The sequence below is a fragment of the Arvicola amphibius genome, chromosome 2 (assembly GCF_903992535.2).
Source record: "Arvicola amphibius chromosome 2, mArvAmp1.2, whole genome shotgun sequence".
Lineage (NCBI taxonomy): Eukaryota > Metazoa > Chordata > Mammalia > Rodentia > Cricetidae > Arvicola > Arvicola amphibius.
Window position 1 is genome coordinate 186,648,877 of NC_052048.2, and position 19,703 is coordinate 186,668,579.

The 19,703-nt window shown below is 37.3% G+C and overlaps 1 protein-coding gene across 1 annotated transcript in view; it reads right to left on the reverse strand.

The window, feature by feature from the left end:
• Positions 1–19,703, reverse strand: part of Braf (B-Raf proto-oncogene, serine/threonine kinase) — a 132,239-nt gene that overhangs the window by 21,348 nt on the left and 91,188 nt on the right. The window contains 10 exon segments of the mRNA XM_038318532.2: positions 75–193; positions 939–985; positions 12,465–12,541; positions 12,543–12,560; positions 12,562–12,620; positions 12,623–12,645; positions 13,501–13,532; positions 13,534–13,604; positions 16,690–16,807; positions 18,076–18,212. Coding sequence (XP_038174460.2) covers positions 75–193; positions 939–985; positions 12,465–12,541; positions 12,543–12,560; positions 12,562–12,620; positions 12,623–12,645; positions 13,501–13,532; positions 13,534–13,604; positions 16,690–16,807; positions 18,076–18,212 — 701 coding nt within the window.

Consider the following 19,703-nt stretch of genomic DNA (forward strand, 5'->3'; position numbering starts at 1 on the left):
TGACTTTTGAGTAAACTAGTCACTAGTTTAGCATAAAGAATTTGATCAACTGAGAAAACAGCCTTAGTTCTTACCATCCACAAAATAGATCCAGACAACTGTTCAACTGATGGGGACCCACTCCATCGAGATTTCACTGTGGCTAGACCAAAATCACCTATTTTTACCGTGAGGTCTTCATGAAGAAATATATCTGAGGTTGTAGTTAGTAAAGGAAAAAAAACAGATCTCATTTTCCAACTACAGAAAGTGTTTTGAAGATTTCAGGTAAAGGAGCTAGTTTCTATAGCTCTGTATTAAGATTTTATTTTTAAAATATAGTAATTCATATTTCCCACTGTTCAACAAATATGCTTTAACAAGAATTAGTTCTCTTTAGCTTTTACAACCTGCTTTTAGATTTCTCAGGCTCGAAACATGTGAGCATAAGGGTAAGGTGCTTTTCTAAGTCTATGGGAAACCTGTAAACTTTCTAATCCTGAGTTGGCCCAGATATCCTTTAACACTTCTGGGAAAGCTACACAGGTTCTTTATTAGAATAAGAATTATATCAGAAAGATCTGTCTGGACTCAGAGAAAAAAAGAAAAACTGTTTTCCTCTGTCACTGATACATATTTTGAACCTTCAGTATCTATCTCAGTTACTACTCAGCAAGATTAGAAGAATTAAAGCAGTAGCCACAAAATATTCACTTTATAGGGCACATAAATGTATGCAAGATAAAAAGCCCCTCTATAATACAGAGTTTCCCTACAGTGCCCATACAGAAACGTGATCAACTGAATCCTGCTCTATTATTTCTCATGTAAATCAATTCATTTTCCTTTATAGCATATTACACTTAGCATGAAACTGTTTTTACATAACATGAAGACAAAATGCAGAAGAAAAGTCAGGATTGCTTTCAGACTTCGCCAGACCAGTTTCAGAAGGATACTATTACTCTTGAGGTCTCTGTGGATGATTGACTTGGCGTGTAAGTAACTGAAAAACAAACATCATTTTAACCTGAGTAGGACTCTGACCTCAAAATCTACAGAACATATTTAGGGGTTAAAGACTGAGAATAATGATACAACTGAACTTAGTATATTGTGATAACCTCTTTACATAATAATTGATGGTAAACTTAGGGTTATAGAAACATATCACTATATACACAGCCCCAAATCTTGTTGCATATGAAGTCTCTGCCTTATCTTTTACTAGTTATGAATACAAAACCTTTCACTCAGTCAAGCCTATTTATCCAAGTTCTTGAAATCCCACCTCTTTCACATGTTTCCCTCCTGTACCTGTCCCCAAACTGGCTTCATTCTATTTCCCACCTATTCATACTCTAAGATGAACATTCTTATTTTCTACAAAAAACCCAATGGAAAGTGATCTCTCCACTGTTCAATTATGTAGTAATTAAGGCAATAGCTTGATCTTTGTTTTGCTTCATTTTTTCATGTGCCTATGTTTCTTTTCATTTAGAATGCAAATTCCACTAGACTATGAAAGTCTGTTGAAGACAACTAATTTTAAAGGCGGCATGACATAGTTGTGAGGAGGGACTCTTCTCACAATGACATTATATTATGTTGTTGTATTGTCTTTTTAGAGACAGGGTCTTACTATGTAGCTCTGGCTATGCAGACCTGGAACTCACTACACAGAACAGGCGACCTTGAACTCACAGAGATCCGATGCCTCTACTTCCTAAGTGCTGGGACTAAAGGCGCACATGCCACCAAGCCCGCAAACATATTATTTTAAGTCAATGTTAGGTCACACATCCTTTGTTATTCTAAATTGTCCATAAAAACTACTGTCATTTTAGATTTTATTTCTATTTATTTCCAATGCATAGAATAGGGCCTGGACAGGTGTGAACATTGAATACATGTCTGTCAAAATCAACTACAATAGATTGCAAGTTATCTGTCTTATTTACTGGAGAAAACATATAAAAACACTTCTGAAATCTAACAGAGTAAATTCTGTTAAGTACTGACTTAAATCAGAATATAGAATCAAAGTCATATTATGAGCACTATTAAAGTAGATTTATAAATAATTCAGACTGTTTGCACCTTATTGTTGTTAAATATCCTCATTTTCCCAGACAAACATCAAGATGTCTTAACTATATTTAACAACAAGTTTCATTTTAAATTACTTTACCCAAAGCAGTCCCTTCTCATCATTATGCTTTCACTTCATGCTGACATTTATCACAATCTAAATGATCTTGTCGTGACTCTGGGCTCCTGCTACAACATCAGCACTTTATTTATTTATTATGTCTGCCCGCAGGCCAGAAGAGGGCGCCAGATCTCATTGCAGATGGCTGTGAGCCACCAAGTGGGGTGCTGGAACGGAACCAGTGTCCTGTGGAAGAGCAGCCCGGGCTCCTAAACCTGAGCCCTCTCCCCAGCCCATATCACTGCCTCTTACAGCAAAAGAAAAGAGGTCAGTTACAGGTCTCCACTGCTTTAAAACTTTTAAAGGTTTTTTTTCTTATTTGTGTGTATGTATGTGTTTGTTTGCCAGCCACACCAGTACTCACACCTGTGAAGGCCAAAAGAGGATGCTGGATTCCCGGAATTATAGTTACAGGCACTTATGAACTGCCCAATGTGGGTTTTGGGTAATGAACCTGGGTCCTCTGAGGAGCAGCAAAGTATTCTTTACGGCAACCTTGCTAGCCCTGCTTTATAACTTTTTGCAACGCCATAGAAAGATAAGAACTAAACTTGTCCCAAGAAAGTCGTTTTTAGGATGGCAAGATCTTGAATGAATGAGAAGACAAAAGGAAGCTAATACATCCCCTTTAGAGGCTTATGTACTCTCAGCTCAAGCTGACTTGAGCTCACGGAGATCTCCCCCACTTCCCAGAGCTGGAATTATACACTCAAGCCACCGTGCCTCACAAAAGTATTGGCCTTCTAGGCAGCAGGCTATTACCGTTCTTTTTCTAAATGGACATGGTTTGCTCAGTAAACTGCTTTCTAAATAACTGCTTATGGCCAAAGAGAAATGTCGCTATCTGCTTAAGGTCAAACCAGGTATATATATAATAACTTCAGTCTGTGGTACAGTGTGAAAAGTTCAAAGCAAACAAATAGCAACAACAAATATCTAAAACAAATCCTACTCCGAAACCCCAAACCAAAAAATTTCACTTAAGAGTTTTGATTATATTCTGAGACATGAATTTGCTTCCTAAACTGGCCTTGAATTTAAACCAATTCTCTTGCCTCATCTCAAGTGCTGGGATTACAGATGTGCACTACCATGCTAGGTGGTAAAAGTAAAGCTTTAAAGATTAGAATTCTAATAACTTCCCACGTCAGTGCCTTATTTACTTATTTATTTGGGCTCTCATCCAGTAGCTCAGGCTGACCAGGAACTTATTATGTAAGTCAGGTTGGTTTCAAACCTGTGCTGATTCTCCTGTCTCAATATTCTTAGTGCTGAAAATACAGGTATGGGTTGCCAGTTATGACTTGGTTATCAGTTACTTTTAAGAAGGCTCATCATAGGAGCTGAAGAGAGGGCTCAGCAGTTAAAAAGGATATGCAACCATCATAGCAAATAGAGCTTTAGATAAAGTTTGAGAGATTTAAGAAGAAAATGAGGGCCATTATTGGATTTGAAGGGAGGCTGGAACTTCTCCAGGGTATTTGGATTTGATTCTCAGCACCCACATGGGAAGCTCATAAGAATCTGTGGCTCCCGTTTCAGAGGATCCAACACGTTCTTTTGGCCTCTGTGGGCACTGTACACATGTATTGAATCTAACATTTATACATACAAAATAAAAATAAAATGTAAAAGGCTCATAATTTCCAAAGAAATGAGGTCAGAAATCTTCTAGCTTGCCACCCTCATGCACACAGCCACCCATCTAGTTCTGAAGCCAATTACATTTAGCTGCCTGTGTTTCATTTCTTAAGAATATCAGGAAAGACACCAAACACTTTCTAGAAGTTAGAATACTAAGATCACCTGGCTGACAAACCAGTTTAATCAATTAGTCTATTTGGCAAAGTCCCTAGTGGCTCATTTAAGTTTTTTTTCCTTGTATTTCTCTTTCTAAAACTTTGAACCTGGCAAACTAAGATACCTGCACTTAAAGCTCTCTTTTTCCTAACTGTGCATAATTCCACAAATGTTCATCAGACTTCAAGCTGAGACTCTCTCCTCTGACATCCTAGCTCTCTCTGCAGAGTTTGGCAGGCACCCTGAACGACAGATGTGACAGTGGTGACAGGTCAGGTCAGTTTTGTTCCATCATGTCAATGTAGAAAGAGGCAAGATTGAAGGGGATGATATTCTGTCACCTCTCTGCAGTTAGCAGGATTTACTAAGTTGAAATTAATTTTAAGTCTCTAATGGGTAGTTTGTATATTTTTAGTTTCACTTTTATAGATGGACCTAATTCTATTTTTTTACTTTGATTATAAAATAGTTGCTTTAACTTCTAAGGCATTTAGTTGAGGGGCTGCGCGCAGATGGACTCAGCAGTTAAGAGCACTACCTGCACTTAGAGAACCCTGAATTCAATTCCCAGCACTCACGGTGGTTCACACTCCTAGTTTCTAGGGTCACTGATGCCCCCTTCTGGCCTTCTGCAGGCATGGAGGTACCAACACAGTACACACGAAATACATACATGCATAAACCATCTAATTACACATTCAGAGGAATTCATTGAAGTTACTGATACATAAAACATAATGTACAAACTTTTAAGTGTTGTAATGACTAGCCAAATCAAGATAAAGAACACCCTCAAAAGGTTTTCATAGGCAGATAAGATGGTTTAGTGGGTAAAGGAGCCTGCTGCTGAACCTGACACCTTGAATTCATTCTTCCAGACCTACATGGTGAAAGGAGAGAACCATCTGCCAGTACTTCTCCTCTGATTCCTACATAGCGATGAAGTATACGCACCTACCAAACATAAATAAATCTTACCGTTAATGTATTAAGAGGTTCAAGTGATCTTTATCCTTGCTGAGACTTCTGTACTATAGGTTATGAAAAGGGACATTCTGGTGGGGATGTGGTGCTGGCTCACTTTATACTGTAAGTGTACCTTTTCCTGATGGCTAGCTATTATATGTCTGCATGTACTTACTGGTCATTCATATAACATCTTTAATAAACCCCTTTCTGAGACAGGATTTTACTACAATGCTAAGATGGACCTCGAACTCTTATTCTTCTTTCCTTGGCCTCTGAAGGTCAGGAATTACAAAAGGTGCCACCACATCCAGTTTCTCTGACTCATTGAGAGATATGCTATTATTATTTTATGTGTGTTTTGCCTGCATGTATGTTTGTATACCACATTTATGCCTGGTGTCTGAGAAGCCAGAAGGGGGGTTTTAGATACTCTGGACTGGAGTTAACAGCTGGATGTTGGTGCTTAGAATTAAACTTGGGTCCTTAGCAAGAACAGCCAGTACTCTTAGCTGTTGAACCATTTCTCCAGCCCCTATGCTTGATTATTGAATTTAACAGTTCTTAATATACTTTGAAGACTTTTTATCAGATATATTTTCAAACATTTTCTCCAAGACTATAACTTCTCTTTTCATTTTCTTTTGTTCATCTATATCTTCCTACCACACTAGGGACTGAACAGAGGGTTTCACAAAGGCTAGGCAGTGCTCTACCAATGAGTTATATATCCTCAGAGAGATTTTCATTTTCATAATAGTGTCTCTGGAAGAAAACTAATTTTAAAGTTTGATGTACTTCAAGCCCTTTCTTTCCTTTACCTTTTGTGTTCTAAGAAATCACTGCTTATTCTTTTACTACAAGGATTTTCTCTGTTATTAACTTGAAATATTAGATTTTTGTACTTAATCCACTTCAAATAAATGTGTTTTGCGCCATCTACACAGATTAATGTTTAATTTTCCCGTATGAATGCCTACTGGTTATAAGGAAACATTGTTAAAGAACTGTTTTCATGAATTGCATCAACACCTTGGTTAAAAAATCAAATGAAGAAAATACATATATGGATATATAACTAAGCTTCCTGTCTCTTCCACAATTATATATATGTATATATATCTATACATACTATATATATACACACACACACACACATTTATACATATATTATTACAAATACTTCACTGTCTTGATTATATGATCTTTCTAGTAATATTGAAATTTCTAACATAAAGTATCAATTCGTCTATCCCTCCCCAAATTGTTGACTTCTTCTTTCTCTTTCTCATTTTTTCCCCCAGATCTTCTGTTTTCTCTCTTCCATCTTTTAAAATTCCTTCCTGAATCAGGGAATCAGGTAGCCCAGACTGGCCTTAAACTCTGACGCCAACTTCACTTCTGAAGGGCTGTGATTATAAGTGTGTACTATCACAACTGGCTTCAAGTATCTGAGCTATAAATATTTAGTCACCACACTTCCATATAACTGGTCAGATAGTCTGCCAATTTCTAAATTTATGTCTGTTCCTATTGTGACTAGCATCATGTAGAATTAAGCACTTAGTGATATGGGGTCTTCTAGTATGTCAATATGATACTTTTGTATTTCTTTCACTTCCTAGTTGGGACATGCATTAGAGAGGGTAGTAAATGCCCCTTGAAAGTACGTTGCTGGCCTGAACAGAATAGATATGTAAATAAATACAGAATTTCATATTTGGTGGGAAAGCAAAAAGCATACTATTCTTTCATTTTTGTAATCCATATCCAACATACACAAGCTGAAACATAAAACCAGAGACATAATATTATTTACAAAAAGGTAACTAATTAAATGAATGGGTCTTTTTCAACAAACGCTCTGCAGACACAACCTGGATATTGCACATTAGGGAAAGAAAGAGCCTCAACTGAATACCTCAGACACAAGTCATCTTAAAGTGGACCAAGACCTAAATGTAAAAGTTACACAAATGATACATTTTTATACGGAAAATGAGAATTACTACCACCATTTAATAAATGCGAATATTTTGACGTTTTCCTAATATTTATAATAATCTGGTTCCATAACCTTTCTACTTCTTTGTGAGGCCAGTGTGAACTTAATTCTGTCCATGCAAGAGAGGAAGAACTGAAGAGCAGAAGTGAATTGACCAAAGAGACATGGAGAAGGGAAGACTCTGAGCATCAGATTCTGGGTCTGAACTCCATCTGTGTAATTACCCTAGGCGCATCGTGTCTGATATCTTTTTTCTTTTGGGTTTTTCAAGGTACAGAGTTTTTTGGATAGCCTGGCTGTCATCCAAACTAGCTCTATAGACCAGACTGGTCTTGAAACTCAAAGATCCACCTCGCCTCTGCCTCCCAAGTGCTGGGCTTAAAGGCATGCGCCACTATCACGTGACTACAATCTAGCTTTCATCCACTAACTCTGTAACATGGAGATGATAAGTGCTTATTTTGATGTATTCTTAAGAATTACTTTATATATTTAACAAAACCTGCTAAGTGCTAACCGACAACTGTTCTTGTCAGTCTTAGAGATAAAACAAGTTCTTACTTGTAGTGCAGAAGATAGAAAATAGAAGATTAAGTCAGTAAATACACAGTGTACCACATACTGTTAACTGTGCCAGGTATGTGTGGGAACTGCTGCACCTGTAGGGGGTTTTACTTTTAGGTGAAAGAGGACCTCTAATGAGGTAAGATAGTACATATTGTCAGAGATGAGACTATCCCAAGGACAAGGGAAAAAAGGACAGAGCCTATGACAGGACACAGGGTCTTCCATACTACAAAGAACAGCAAGAAGGCAAAGTGTGACACTGCCTGGATGAGAAGCACAGATAATCTGAGAAGTAACAGAACAGCTGGGGGAGGGGTGGAGAGACACTGTGCTAGGTGCAGTGGGACAGGCCTCGTTGTGACACTCTTTTTTCCCCACAAAGAACTGTGGTTTTCATTATGAGTGAACTATGGGAGGATTAGCAACACAATCTGTTTTGACAGGGCCAAACAAGCTGCTGTGTTGAAACTAAATTGAGGTAATAAAGTGTGGAAACTGGGAGACAGGAGATAATTCAGGTATGAGAATGGGAGCTTGGGTAGGAAGATAACCTAAATAACTGACAAGAAGTTATAAGGCTCTGGATATTCTTTTAAAATAAAGATATTGAGCCGGGTGGTGGTGGTGCACGCATTTAATCTCAGCACTCGAAAGGTAGAGGCAGGCGGATCTTTATGAGTTTGGGGCCAGCCTGGTCTACAAGAGCTAGTTCCAGGAAGAGGCTCCAAAGCTACAGAGAAACCCTGTCTCAAAAAAAAAACAAAGAGGGAAAAAAACCACACACACACACCACACACAACACACACACACACACCACACACCACACACACACACAAACAACAAAAAACCAAAAAACCACAACAAAAAAAACCCGACACATTGAGTGCTAGGTGTGGTGGTGTGCCACCTGGTCTACATAGTTGAGTTCCAGGACAGCCAGGACTATAGAGAGGAACCCTGTCTCAACGCAGCAACAAACACAGATTAAAATGAGAGCTGTGTGGCATGAAGAAAAGGAGAGGACTCAAGGATCACTCTATGTTTGAGATGAGCAGCTGCAAGAACGGCAGGCTGAGAACGGCTAGAGGAGAAGAAACAGCAGCTGAGTTCAAGATCCAGTAAACACAAGACATTAGACAAGCAGACACTGTTGAGCAGACAGTTGACATGAGAGTCTTAAGTACAAGTGAATGAAGTAGCAGGAAGGGTACTGACACTGATTTTAAAGTAATTTTCTTTCACACCATAAAACTGAATGAGATCCAGAGGGGTAGAGGATGAATCAGTTGAGAAGCAGCTACTAATGGATAATCAGAAAAATATGCTTTGGTATAGAATTTCTTCAAGCCTTATATGTCTTGTGAACCATTTGTAGATCATATTAAAATTGTAGACTCAATTCAGAAGATCTGAGGTAGTGTTTAAAATTCAGCATTCTAAATTTCAGGGTTCCCAGGCAGAAAGCTACTCAGACAGCTTGACTAACAAGAGATTAAGAATACAATTAAGCAGAGAACAAAGAACGTTACCCCAGAAGAACTGGATTAACTGTACCCTGTTTATGACAGATCAAATAAACGGAAAACTGAGAATTTAAGCACTGGATCTAGCAGCACGGATGCCCAGGGACTCTCATTTTCTTTTTTTAAAAAAAGGGTCTCTCATTCTGTTGGCTCAGGATGGGACTGTAAGTGTGTACTACCACTTCCTGCTCAACACATTTTCTTAATGAAATGATAAGCAGATCATCAGGTGATATTCTTAGGGAAGGGGCTTGGGGTCTGAGGACAGAGGAATGGTGGGGTCTAGGAAAGAGGACGAGTAAATGAACAATGAACTGCAGGAATACCGTATGGCATTAAGGGCTGAGGTTGGTATAAAGGATTGGATAATTTGGAAAAGCGACATAGTACAAAGCTCTAAAAGGGCTTCACTGGGGGAGCCCAAGTGCCTGAGCAAGTTACATGGTCATTTCGTATATAAATTGACCCACTGGTTATTGAAGAATAAGTGAGAAATCACATATAAAGTATACAGAACAATGTCTGATACACTGTAAGGGCATATGTAATTGTTAATACACAACTACTGTACTGAAGCACTACAAATATATTGGCACTTAAATAAATGAGGAAGCTAGTGAGTAAATAATATGCAGCAGAGCTGGGGTCAGTAAAACAGTATTTATTAATCAGCAATGATGTGCAAAGAGTAAAAAGGAAGACAAAGCCTGGTTCTATAATTATAAATAGTAACAAATGATTGTGTACAGGTATTTACATACACAACTATTAAGACACACAAAACACATTAGATCATCAAAACCAGTTATTTCTGGATAGTAGATTACTGGCATGTATTTGTGTTTTACATTTTGTTCATATGATTTTTTATTACTTTGAGTAAGTTTAGTTTGAAATTAAGACAAACAACAAAAGATAATGCAAAGATCACTCATATTCCCATCTTAATAAATCCTGTTAAGATTTTACATTTGCTTCCTATATTTTCAAAGTTTATACGAACTCTTTTCCTTGCTGGAGACAACCACCACTGAACTTTGTATCTTCTAATCCTATTTTCATATACACATATACAACACTAAAAAAATACAAAACAGGTCGAGGTGTGTTGCACTGCACACACCTTTAATCCCAGCACTAGTGGAACAGAGAGAGAGGCAGGAGTTTTTCCCAGTCTCGTCTAACAGTGAGTTCCAGGTCAGCTAGGGATAAGTAAAATCCAACCTCAAAAAAGCAAAAACAAAACCTCAGATACCCAAATATGATATCTACTTCACGGTGTGATGAGAGAACAGGGGGGAAAATATTACTTATACAAATTGGTGATGCAACTACTCGCTTTGCTAAAAAAACAAAAACAAAAAAAACTATTTTAGGCTGAGTAGCAGTTGTGGTGCATGCCTGTAATCCCAGCATTTAGGAGACAGAGCAGGTGGATCTGTGAATTCAAGGCCAGCCTGGAACTACAAAACGAGTTCCAGGGACAGCCGGGCTGTAAACCCTGACCTGAAATCAAAAAAAAAAAAAAAAAAAACAACCACCCAAAAAGAGAACAAAAACAAAAATCTGAAGAGTCCCCTTTTTTGAACTATGCAATATAACACAGAAAAAACTAATATTAAACCAAATAGTATGCTGTTGTTGTTTGTGAGGCAAGTTTTTACATATTACAAGCTGGTTTGGACTCTGGAGCTTCCTGCCTCCAGCTCCCAAGTGCTAGTGGTTACAGGCTGCGTATGCCACTACAATCAGCAAAATTGCATAACAGTTTTAAACTTTAAAGACAGGGTTCTCTGTGTAGCCCTGGCTTGTCCTAGAACTTACTTTGTAGATCAGGCTGGCCTCGACTCACAGAGATGGCTCAGCCTCCCAAGTGCTGGGATTAAAGGTGTGCAAACAGTACTGCCTGGTAGTTTTTTTATTTATTTATTTATTTATTGTATATTTATTTATTTATTATTTATTATTATGTATACAATATTCTGTCTGTGTGTATGCCTGCAGGCCAGAAGAGGGCGCCACACCCCATTACAGATGGTTGTCAGCCACCATGTGGTTGCTGGGAATTGAACTCAGGACCTTTGGAAGAGCAGGCAATGCTCTTAACCTCTGAGCCATCTCTCCAGCCCACTGCCTGGTAGTTTTAAAATTCTTTTGCTGGACGACAACTCAAATGAATTCCTAAAAGCTATAGCATTCCTTGTGAATTTCAAATTAACACTTAAAGGTTAAAATAGCTGAAAAGAACACTATTTCCAATAGGCTACAAGTATCAACATTTAAACATTTGATATTCAATGGCAATGATTTTTAGGCAGAACATTGCTTAACTGGCCTGAAACATGCTATGTAGACTAGTATGATCCTCCTTCCTTCTCCCAAGTGTTGGGGTCATAGGCATGTACCACCATTTTTTTTTTTTTAGAAAGCATCTTGTTTAACGAAAAAAAAATTTTTTTTAATCTCCCCAAGGAAACTAAACATTTTCTCTTGGTGAGAGTGGTAACGTCTCCTTTTGTTGGATCTGTTCTCCCCGCGCATCCCACCCCCGTGTGTTTTGGCCTTTTATGTCTGTTAGACTTCTCTATAACGTCTGCAGATTAGACAATTTGTCTTATTCAGACTAGTGGGGGACTAGAAAATTGTCTGGTTTATTGTTTGTGAATTGTAAAATGATACCCTTTCCTCCTGGTCGGTAAGGTTCCCTAGAGAAGACTCTTAGGACTTGTAGGGAGTCAGGTTTGGCTGCTAGTATCTGGGAACCAAAAAGAGAAGAGGTTTGGGATTATTCAGTGGCAGAACACATGTTCTAGGGATTAGACCGAGGGGCAGAATCCCTAACACGCCCCCACCCCCACACAGCACCAACACTGTCTGCGATGGAGGGTACACTTGAACATCATTGTAAATACAACACTCGCCCCATCATACGGTTTTGGAAAAATGTTCAAGTCCTAGACATTGCAGAATTTCTCAGCTAGAATCACAATATAGATAGTCACTTAAAACTTGCAGCAGAAAATACAGGCATGTAAGATAAAATGATTTGAAAAGCACAGATAATAGGTCATATATTTTTCATTAACTAGTAATGCTTTATTTTAGTGGTGGTGGCTTTTTGGAGGGGGAGGGAGCAGAGGTCCTGCTTTTTTCTGTACTTCCATTGTTCACATAAATCACACCGTCAACTAATTAATCATCAATTGCAAGTTGTAAAGTTCTTGTCAAATATTACACTCCTTATATACTTTAAAGGCTGAATTAGAGAAATATTTTTTAATAAGCTAGTGCTAGCTATTAATACCCCCTGCATAAAAACTTAAAATGCAATCCATAAGAGGTATTATTAGGGCCTTAAAGTATCCTTAAGTGGTTTTCAAGAGTCATATATGAAGATTTAACAGAACTGAACTTACTCCATGCCTGTGCAGTCTGCCGTGCAATATCTATAAGTTTGATCATCTCAAATTTGGTCTCAATGATGTGGAGAGTGGTGATACAGGCTGGAAGCCCTCACACCACTGGGTCACAATAGCCAGCTGTGGCTTTGTTGAATAACCCATGAAAGTAGGATATTCACATGTCGCGTTTTCCTGTAAAAAAGAAACGTAATAATGAGTAACAATTCCTTAAAGAGAGACAAATCAGTCCACCAATAATATGCTCTCAGTCAGAAGTACTAGAAACAAAATAAAGTTAAGCTGTAATTATCTAGTCTATTCAGAAATATATTATTTAAGTATATTGAGTGAGGAAGTAGAGGTTATTTTTGCTTAAGTGGCGCTAAACATATTAGGAAGTTTATTTCCTCTAACCTCTATAACTAGCTTCCTTGTTCTGCTCTCTACAATATAAGAATAACTATGTTACCCTCTTGAATACAATACCCTTCTCTGCTTGAAATCTCAGTTTTGTTGAGCATTTCCCTCACATAAAGTTATAACTCCCGAATTTTCCTATGTAAGTCTTCTTATCATGGATTACTCTCATTTGTCAATATTCCTCAAGTCCTACAGCCCAGGACTAAAACAATTTAAATGTGTTTTGAGACATTTAGAATTTTAGAGTATTACCTTCCTAAATGGAACTATTATTATACATGATCAGACACTTTTTATTTCCTTCTTCTTCCTTTTTTTTTTTTTTTTTTTTTTTTTTTGGTTTTCCAAGACAGGGTTTCTCTGCAGCATTTGGAGCCTGTCCTGGAACTAGCTCTTGTAGACCAGGCTTGGCCTCAAACTCACAGAGATCAACCTGCCTCTGCCTCCCGCCTCCTGAGTGCTGGGATTAAAGGCATGTGCCACGACTGCCCAGTTGAATATATCTTTTATATACAGTACTAAATGATACTGCAATCAGGAAAACAATATGAATAGAAACTGTAAGCAGATACAATTATGTTTTTCTACCTGAAGTTAAGTCCACTGGAAGCAAGTTGACCTATAGGCCTCACCTGAAGTACTCCTACGTCATTTTTGGAAGGTGGCCTGTAAACCTGTTGAAGGTGTGGGTGCTGTCACATTCAACGATTGTTCACTGCCAAACAAGTCGCCTGAAAAAAAAAGATTGTTATTCCAAAATTCAAATTATGAAATATGAATGTTCCCGGGCATTTTTAGCTAATTATCTCGTTATAAGAAAATTATATTAACTATTCATCAATAAACTGGACTTTCCTTCGTTTTTTTTTTTTTTGTATACGGTTTTTCAAGACAAGGTTGGAGTGTAATGACTACTCTGGCTGTACTGGAACTGGCCTCTGTAGAGCCAGGCTGACCTTGAATGCCAGAGAGAGTCCCACCTGCCTCTGCCTCTGTGTGAAAAGCTGGGACTAAAGTCACCTAATATGTGTTTTTTTAAATATATACTATGGAACACACACATCTCCCAACCCCCACACAAAGCTACTAACAATGATAATTCTATACTACTATTTCAAAATATAAGCTACAATGAAGTCAACTCTTTTTCTCCTGGGAATTTAGTTTGGCTAATTAAGTACTCAGAGAACTTTCATAATTATTTGGCAGTGTTAAATGAGGCGCTGTTTACTAAGTGCTGAGACTATGGACAACAGGTCCAACGGAGCTCAGTTTAAATAGAAACTTGCAAATTGTTACCCAAAGAGAGACAAATACGACTCACTTATAATGTCAACTGGAAAATTATTAGAATTATGGTATTTTAAATCTAACTTTTTTTGAGAGGGTTATTTTGAGACAGGGTTTCTCTGTATAGCCTTGCCTGTCCTTGAACTCTCTCTGTACACCAGGCTGTCCTCAAACTCACAGGGATCTGCCTGCCTCTGCTCCCTGCTGGGATTAAAGGTGTGTGCCACCATGGCCAGGCTTAAATTTTAATTCTTATACATGCTAGTCGATGTGTAAACTGGAACAATTAATTGGCATCACTGATGGGAATATCTGTAAAACTGCAAGTAAGCATAGTGGTGTAAGCTCTATATATAATTCCCTCCTAGGGCATATAGCCAGTAAAATATATACATATGTTCTTCAAAGCATAGAACTAAAAATATACAACCGCAGCAATCATCGCAGATAGCACCAAATTGTAAACTACCCAAATGCTTATTATATAGCAGATGGAAATCAAGTTACAGTTACACATGGGGGATACTAACTCAGAGAATGAATGACACACAAACACCCAATAACACTGGTGGATCTTACAATATTGAGAAAAGGAGCCACTTAAAAAACAATTTACACATTATATCCTACTGAAGTCAGGGATGTTAGTTATCTTTGCAAGGGAGAGTGAATAAAGAGGACAGACGCAGCAGCAAACCTTCTATAAGGCTATAAACTTATGCTTATTATCACAAATGAATTTACTTGGGTGAGTTTTCAATTATGTGAACACATAATATATATACATATATAAAACTACCATTTATCTTTTTCTTAATTATCAAAGTAATATAATATTCATTCTATCAGTTATACCACCTAATACTGTTGACCACTTAAATGTTTCAGGAAAGCATAAATAAAAATTTCCCCATATTATGTCACTCAGAAATAACCCTTGTCATGTATGTATGTATGGTGCGTGTATGTTGTATATATATATATGCATGTATATATCATAAATTTATCTGTATATGCAGTATAATACTTAATGAATGCATATGAAATAACCTTATGAAAGAATTCAAATAGCATTGTTATAACTGTTAATATATTTTATATAGGTTATTTTTAAAGATTTATTTATTATGTATACAATGTTCTGCTCTGCATATACGCCTTCACTATAGGCCAGAAGAGGGCACTAGGGATCATTACAGATGGAGTTGTGAGCCATTATGTATTATTGCTGGAAAATGAAGTCAGGACCGTCTGGAAGATGCAGCCAGTGCTCTTAACCTCTGAGCCATCTCTCCAGCCCTAATATAGATCTTTAACATGAAGGTATTACACATTGTGGCTTCGAGCAATTCAATATATTTCCACATTTCCATAATCACTGTAGCTCTATTATGTAATTTTGACTCTTATATAACCACCCTTGGATATATCAATCAATGCGTTCACCAAACCTTCTACTAGTGAGTGTTCAAGTCTATTTTCACTTTCCATCTTTACCATCCCTCTGGAGAGTAAACTTTCCTAGGTATCAACCTGTTCATTACTGTCAAATTACTTGCTCAGACTAAATGAACAGTCTCCCAAATTTTCATATTTCCACATCAGCAAGAGGTAAATAAGCAGGATCATAATCACAATCTACACGTCATCAATTAAATTTTTTTTTTGTTTTTTTTTGGAAGAAAAGTTGTGATTTCTATCTTTTGAATTTGTGATCTTAGGAAACTGATGACTGCCGGGCAGTGGTGTCACACGCCTTTAATCCTAGCACTTGGGAGGCAGAGGCAGGCGGATCTCTGTGAGTTCGAGGCCAGCCTGGTCTACAGAGCTAGTTCCAGGTCAGGCTCCAAAGCTACAGAGAAAACCCTGTTTCAAAAAAAAAAAACAAAAAAGAAGAAGAAGAAGAGAAAACTGGTGATGCTGAACATTGATATCTTTTATTTGTGATTTATACCCATAAAAGTATCAAAAGGAATACTTCTAAAAGGAAAACAAACTGTCTTTGGGACTGGATGGTTCAATGATCTTCATCTTTGCGAATGTCTACTGTAAAGTACTGACAGCAACCTTGGCTACTGTGAAGCCAGTTTTTATGTTCCAACATTTTTGTTAGAACCTCTGGAGGACTCCTGCATCTGATGAAAATCGTTTAATGATGCAAACAGTGAATATTCTGACTTCGTATTTGTTTTTGAGACAGTCTCTTGTAGCACTCAAGTTGGCCTTGAACTTCCTACATAGCTAAAGACGTTCTTGAACTCCTAATGCTCATGCTTCTACATCCTTAGTGCTGGAAATACAGGTGTGTGTCATAATGCCTGGCTTGTCCTCCACCCCCCAACCTCCCAAGACAGGCTTTTCTGTGTAGCTCTGGCTATTTTTGAACTCAGAGATCCACCTGTCTCTGTCTTCACAGTGTTGGGATTAAGGGCATGTGCCACCACACCCAGCTTTGGTTTAAATTTTTAAAACAGAAAATTTTAAGCATATCCTTCTTGTGCCAATGGCATCATATTACATACATACCATGCCACTTTCCCTTGTAGACAGTTCCAAATGATCCAGATCCAATTCTTTGTCCCACTGTTATCTGTCCATCAGGAATCTCCCAATCATCACTTGAATCTCGTCTACCAAGTGTTTTCTCAAAAAATATAGTGCAAAAGTCAAGTCAAGGCAAATAAAAGAAAAACCTTATGTTCCATGCTAAATATATTGCTGCCTGACAGGAGGTTAGGAAGAGATCAAGGTCTTTTTAAGAAAAGAAGAAAACAACAAAATGCCACCATGTTGAGGAACCAAAATTTACAATCAAGACTCAAAATAACAAAATTAAAATTAAGATGAGTCAATATTATTAGGACAGGAAAGTACTTAAAAAAAAAAACAAAAAACAGAGGGTTGGAGAGATGGCTCAGTGGTTAAGAGCATGGCCTGCTCTTCCAAAGGTCCTGAGTTCAATTCCCAGCAACCACATGGTGGCTTACAACCATCTGTAATGGGGTCTGGTGCCCTCTTCTGGCCTGCAGGCATACAAGCAAACAGAATAATGTATACATAATAATAAATAAATAAATATTTTAAAAAAAAACAGAAATAACTGATGCTGGAGAGATGGTACACAAGTTAGGAGCAGTGAGTGCTCTTCCATAGGACCTGAGTTTGAGTTCCAGCACACAACCATTCATAACTCCAGTCCCAGGGACCCACTGTACTCTCCTGGCTTCCTTCAGCACTTACACATTCAGTCACACACCCACATACATAAAATAATAAAATATTAACTAAAAAATTAAAAATAAAAATAATTTACTGCATGTTGAAATATATATTGTTATTCCTAAAATAAAAATAAAACAGTTTTTTTTAAAAAACTATTTGGAGGACTACAGAGGTAAAATAACAACTATATATCCGTGGCTAGTTTTGGTTTCAAATTCCTAAAAGTTTAAGTGAACAAGTTATGATAACTGTTGGTGCTAGATTTCCTTACATATCTTAACTGATTTGGTCATCAAAAAAGACAAAATAAATAAAAAGAAATCAACATACTGACTCCCTTGGTAAGGTAAAAGTAGCAGAAAGTTAATTTTAATTTTCAAATGTGGGAGAAGGTCATTTGGTAGATACTTGAATTCTAAGCCAGTTTTTAGAACATATATGCTTAATCATGCTTTCTGAATGCTTGTTTATACTTGTTCTCCTTATTTTAGAAACAGAAAAACATATTTTCCTTTCAAAATGACCTCTTAATTAGAAATGGGAACAAAAAAAATCAGTTTTATGTAAGCAAAAAAAACCTATTAACTCAAATTTATTTGACAGAAACTTTATATTACACAGGCCTATTTTATCTAAATGATAAAACTATATTTGGCTATGATTACAGGAAAATACATCATATATCCTTACCATTCGATTTCTGTCTTCTGAGGATGATGATGATTTCCTTTCCCGCTGAGGTCCTGGAGATTTTTGCAAGGCTTTCACATTAGTGAGTGAGCCAGGTAATGAGGCAGGTGGGGTGGCGGACAAACCTGTAGTTGACCCTAAATTAGAGGAAGGGGAAAATTATCCACATTAAGGAGGAGGAAGCATTAAGGAGAAGCAAGCACATTCACTTAACAGGGACAGAAAGTGGGGAGATCTAGATTTAAAATGTAATGCATGTTTAAATATTGGCCTTTTACAAAGGGTAGGCCAAAAGGGGCATTATTTGTGATTGGTACTGTAATTTCTTTTGGTTTTCTGGCCAATTTAATGACTATTAAGATAGATAATAAACAAATCTAGAAAAACATAATCTTTAAACCAATGCACAATTTCTAAAATTTACTACCAGGTTCTTGTTCTTTGATAAGAAAAATAAACATCAAAAATCAATGCACAGGCATGGTCACCGCCGCGCACAAAGCCTTTAATCCTAGCACTTGGGAGGCAGAGCAGGAGGATCTCTGTGAGTTCCAGGCCAGCCTGGTCTACATAACAAATATTCCCGGACAGCCAAGGGACACTTAATACAGAGACCCTGTCTCAAAAAATGAAGAAAATAATTAACAAAATGAAAACAAAAAACCAACAGAATCAATGTAAAACTCTACAAAACAATTTTTTTTATTATTTCAAACGGCCTCAATATTTCAAAAACATACAGTGGTCTTACTGTTAAAATGTTTCACATTAGCTCTAAGTTTATATAAGATCTCAAACTGTAGCTCTATTATTAAAAGATGGTGGACAATGTCAGTGGTCCCTGGAATTTTTTTCTGTTAAATAAAAATTGTTACCTTTATTCCAAAGTTAATATCAACAAGTAAGTAGGCTTTATTTTTTTAAAAAAATTACTATTTTATTGGATTTTTTTGGTTTATTTGTTTGTTTGTATGTGAGTGTTTTTGACTATATGCATACCATTTGTCTGCTTGGTGCTGGTGGAGGACAAAAGAGGGTGTTAGATCCTTTGGTTGGGAACTGCCATGTGAGTGCTGGAAACCAAACCTGGGTCCTCTGGAAGAAAAGCCAGTACTCTTAACCTCTGAGCCATCTCCAGGGCCTTGCTTTCTTTCCTTTTAAAAATTATTTATTTATGTTTATTTTATGTCTATTGGTATTACACACCACATGTGTATCAATGTGAAGGTGTTGGAACTTCTTGAGCTGGAATTAAAGACATTGGTGAGCTGCCATATAGGAGCTGGGAACTGAACCTGGGTCCTCTGGAAGAGCAGCCAGTGCTCTTAACTACTGAGCCATCTCTCCAGCCCAGCGAAATGGCTTTCAAGTTTTTGGAAAAATTTGGTATTATAAAGGTAAACAAATAAATGCTGCAGCATCCTAGTTGTATTTCAGATATATAGCAATATTTCATAAGGCAAAGTTTCTAAGTAGTCTCAGTTAGCAGAAGCACTATGGTACATGGGATAGAGAAGTTTAGAGCATGACTCCCCAGAGTGTATAGTGAATAGGTCTGAGATTCCATGGCAGAATTTCTACACTCATTAGCAAAAATCTCCAAGAAATTATAAATATACTACTCTCAA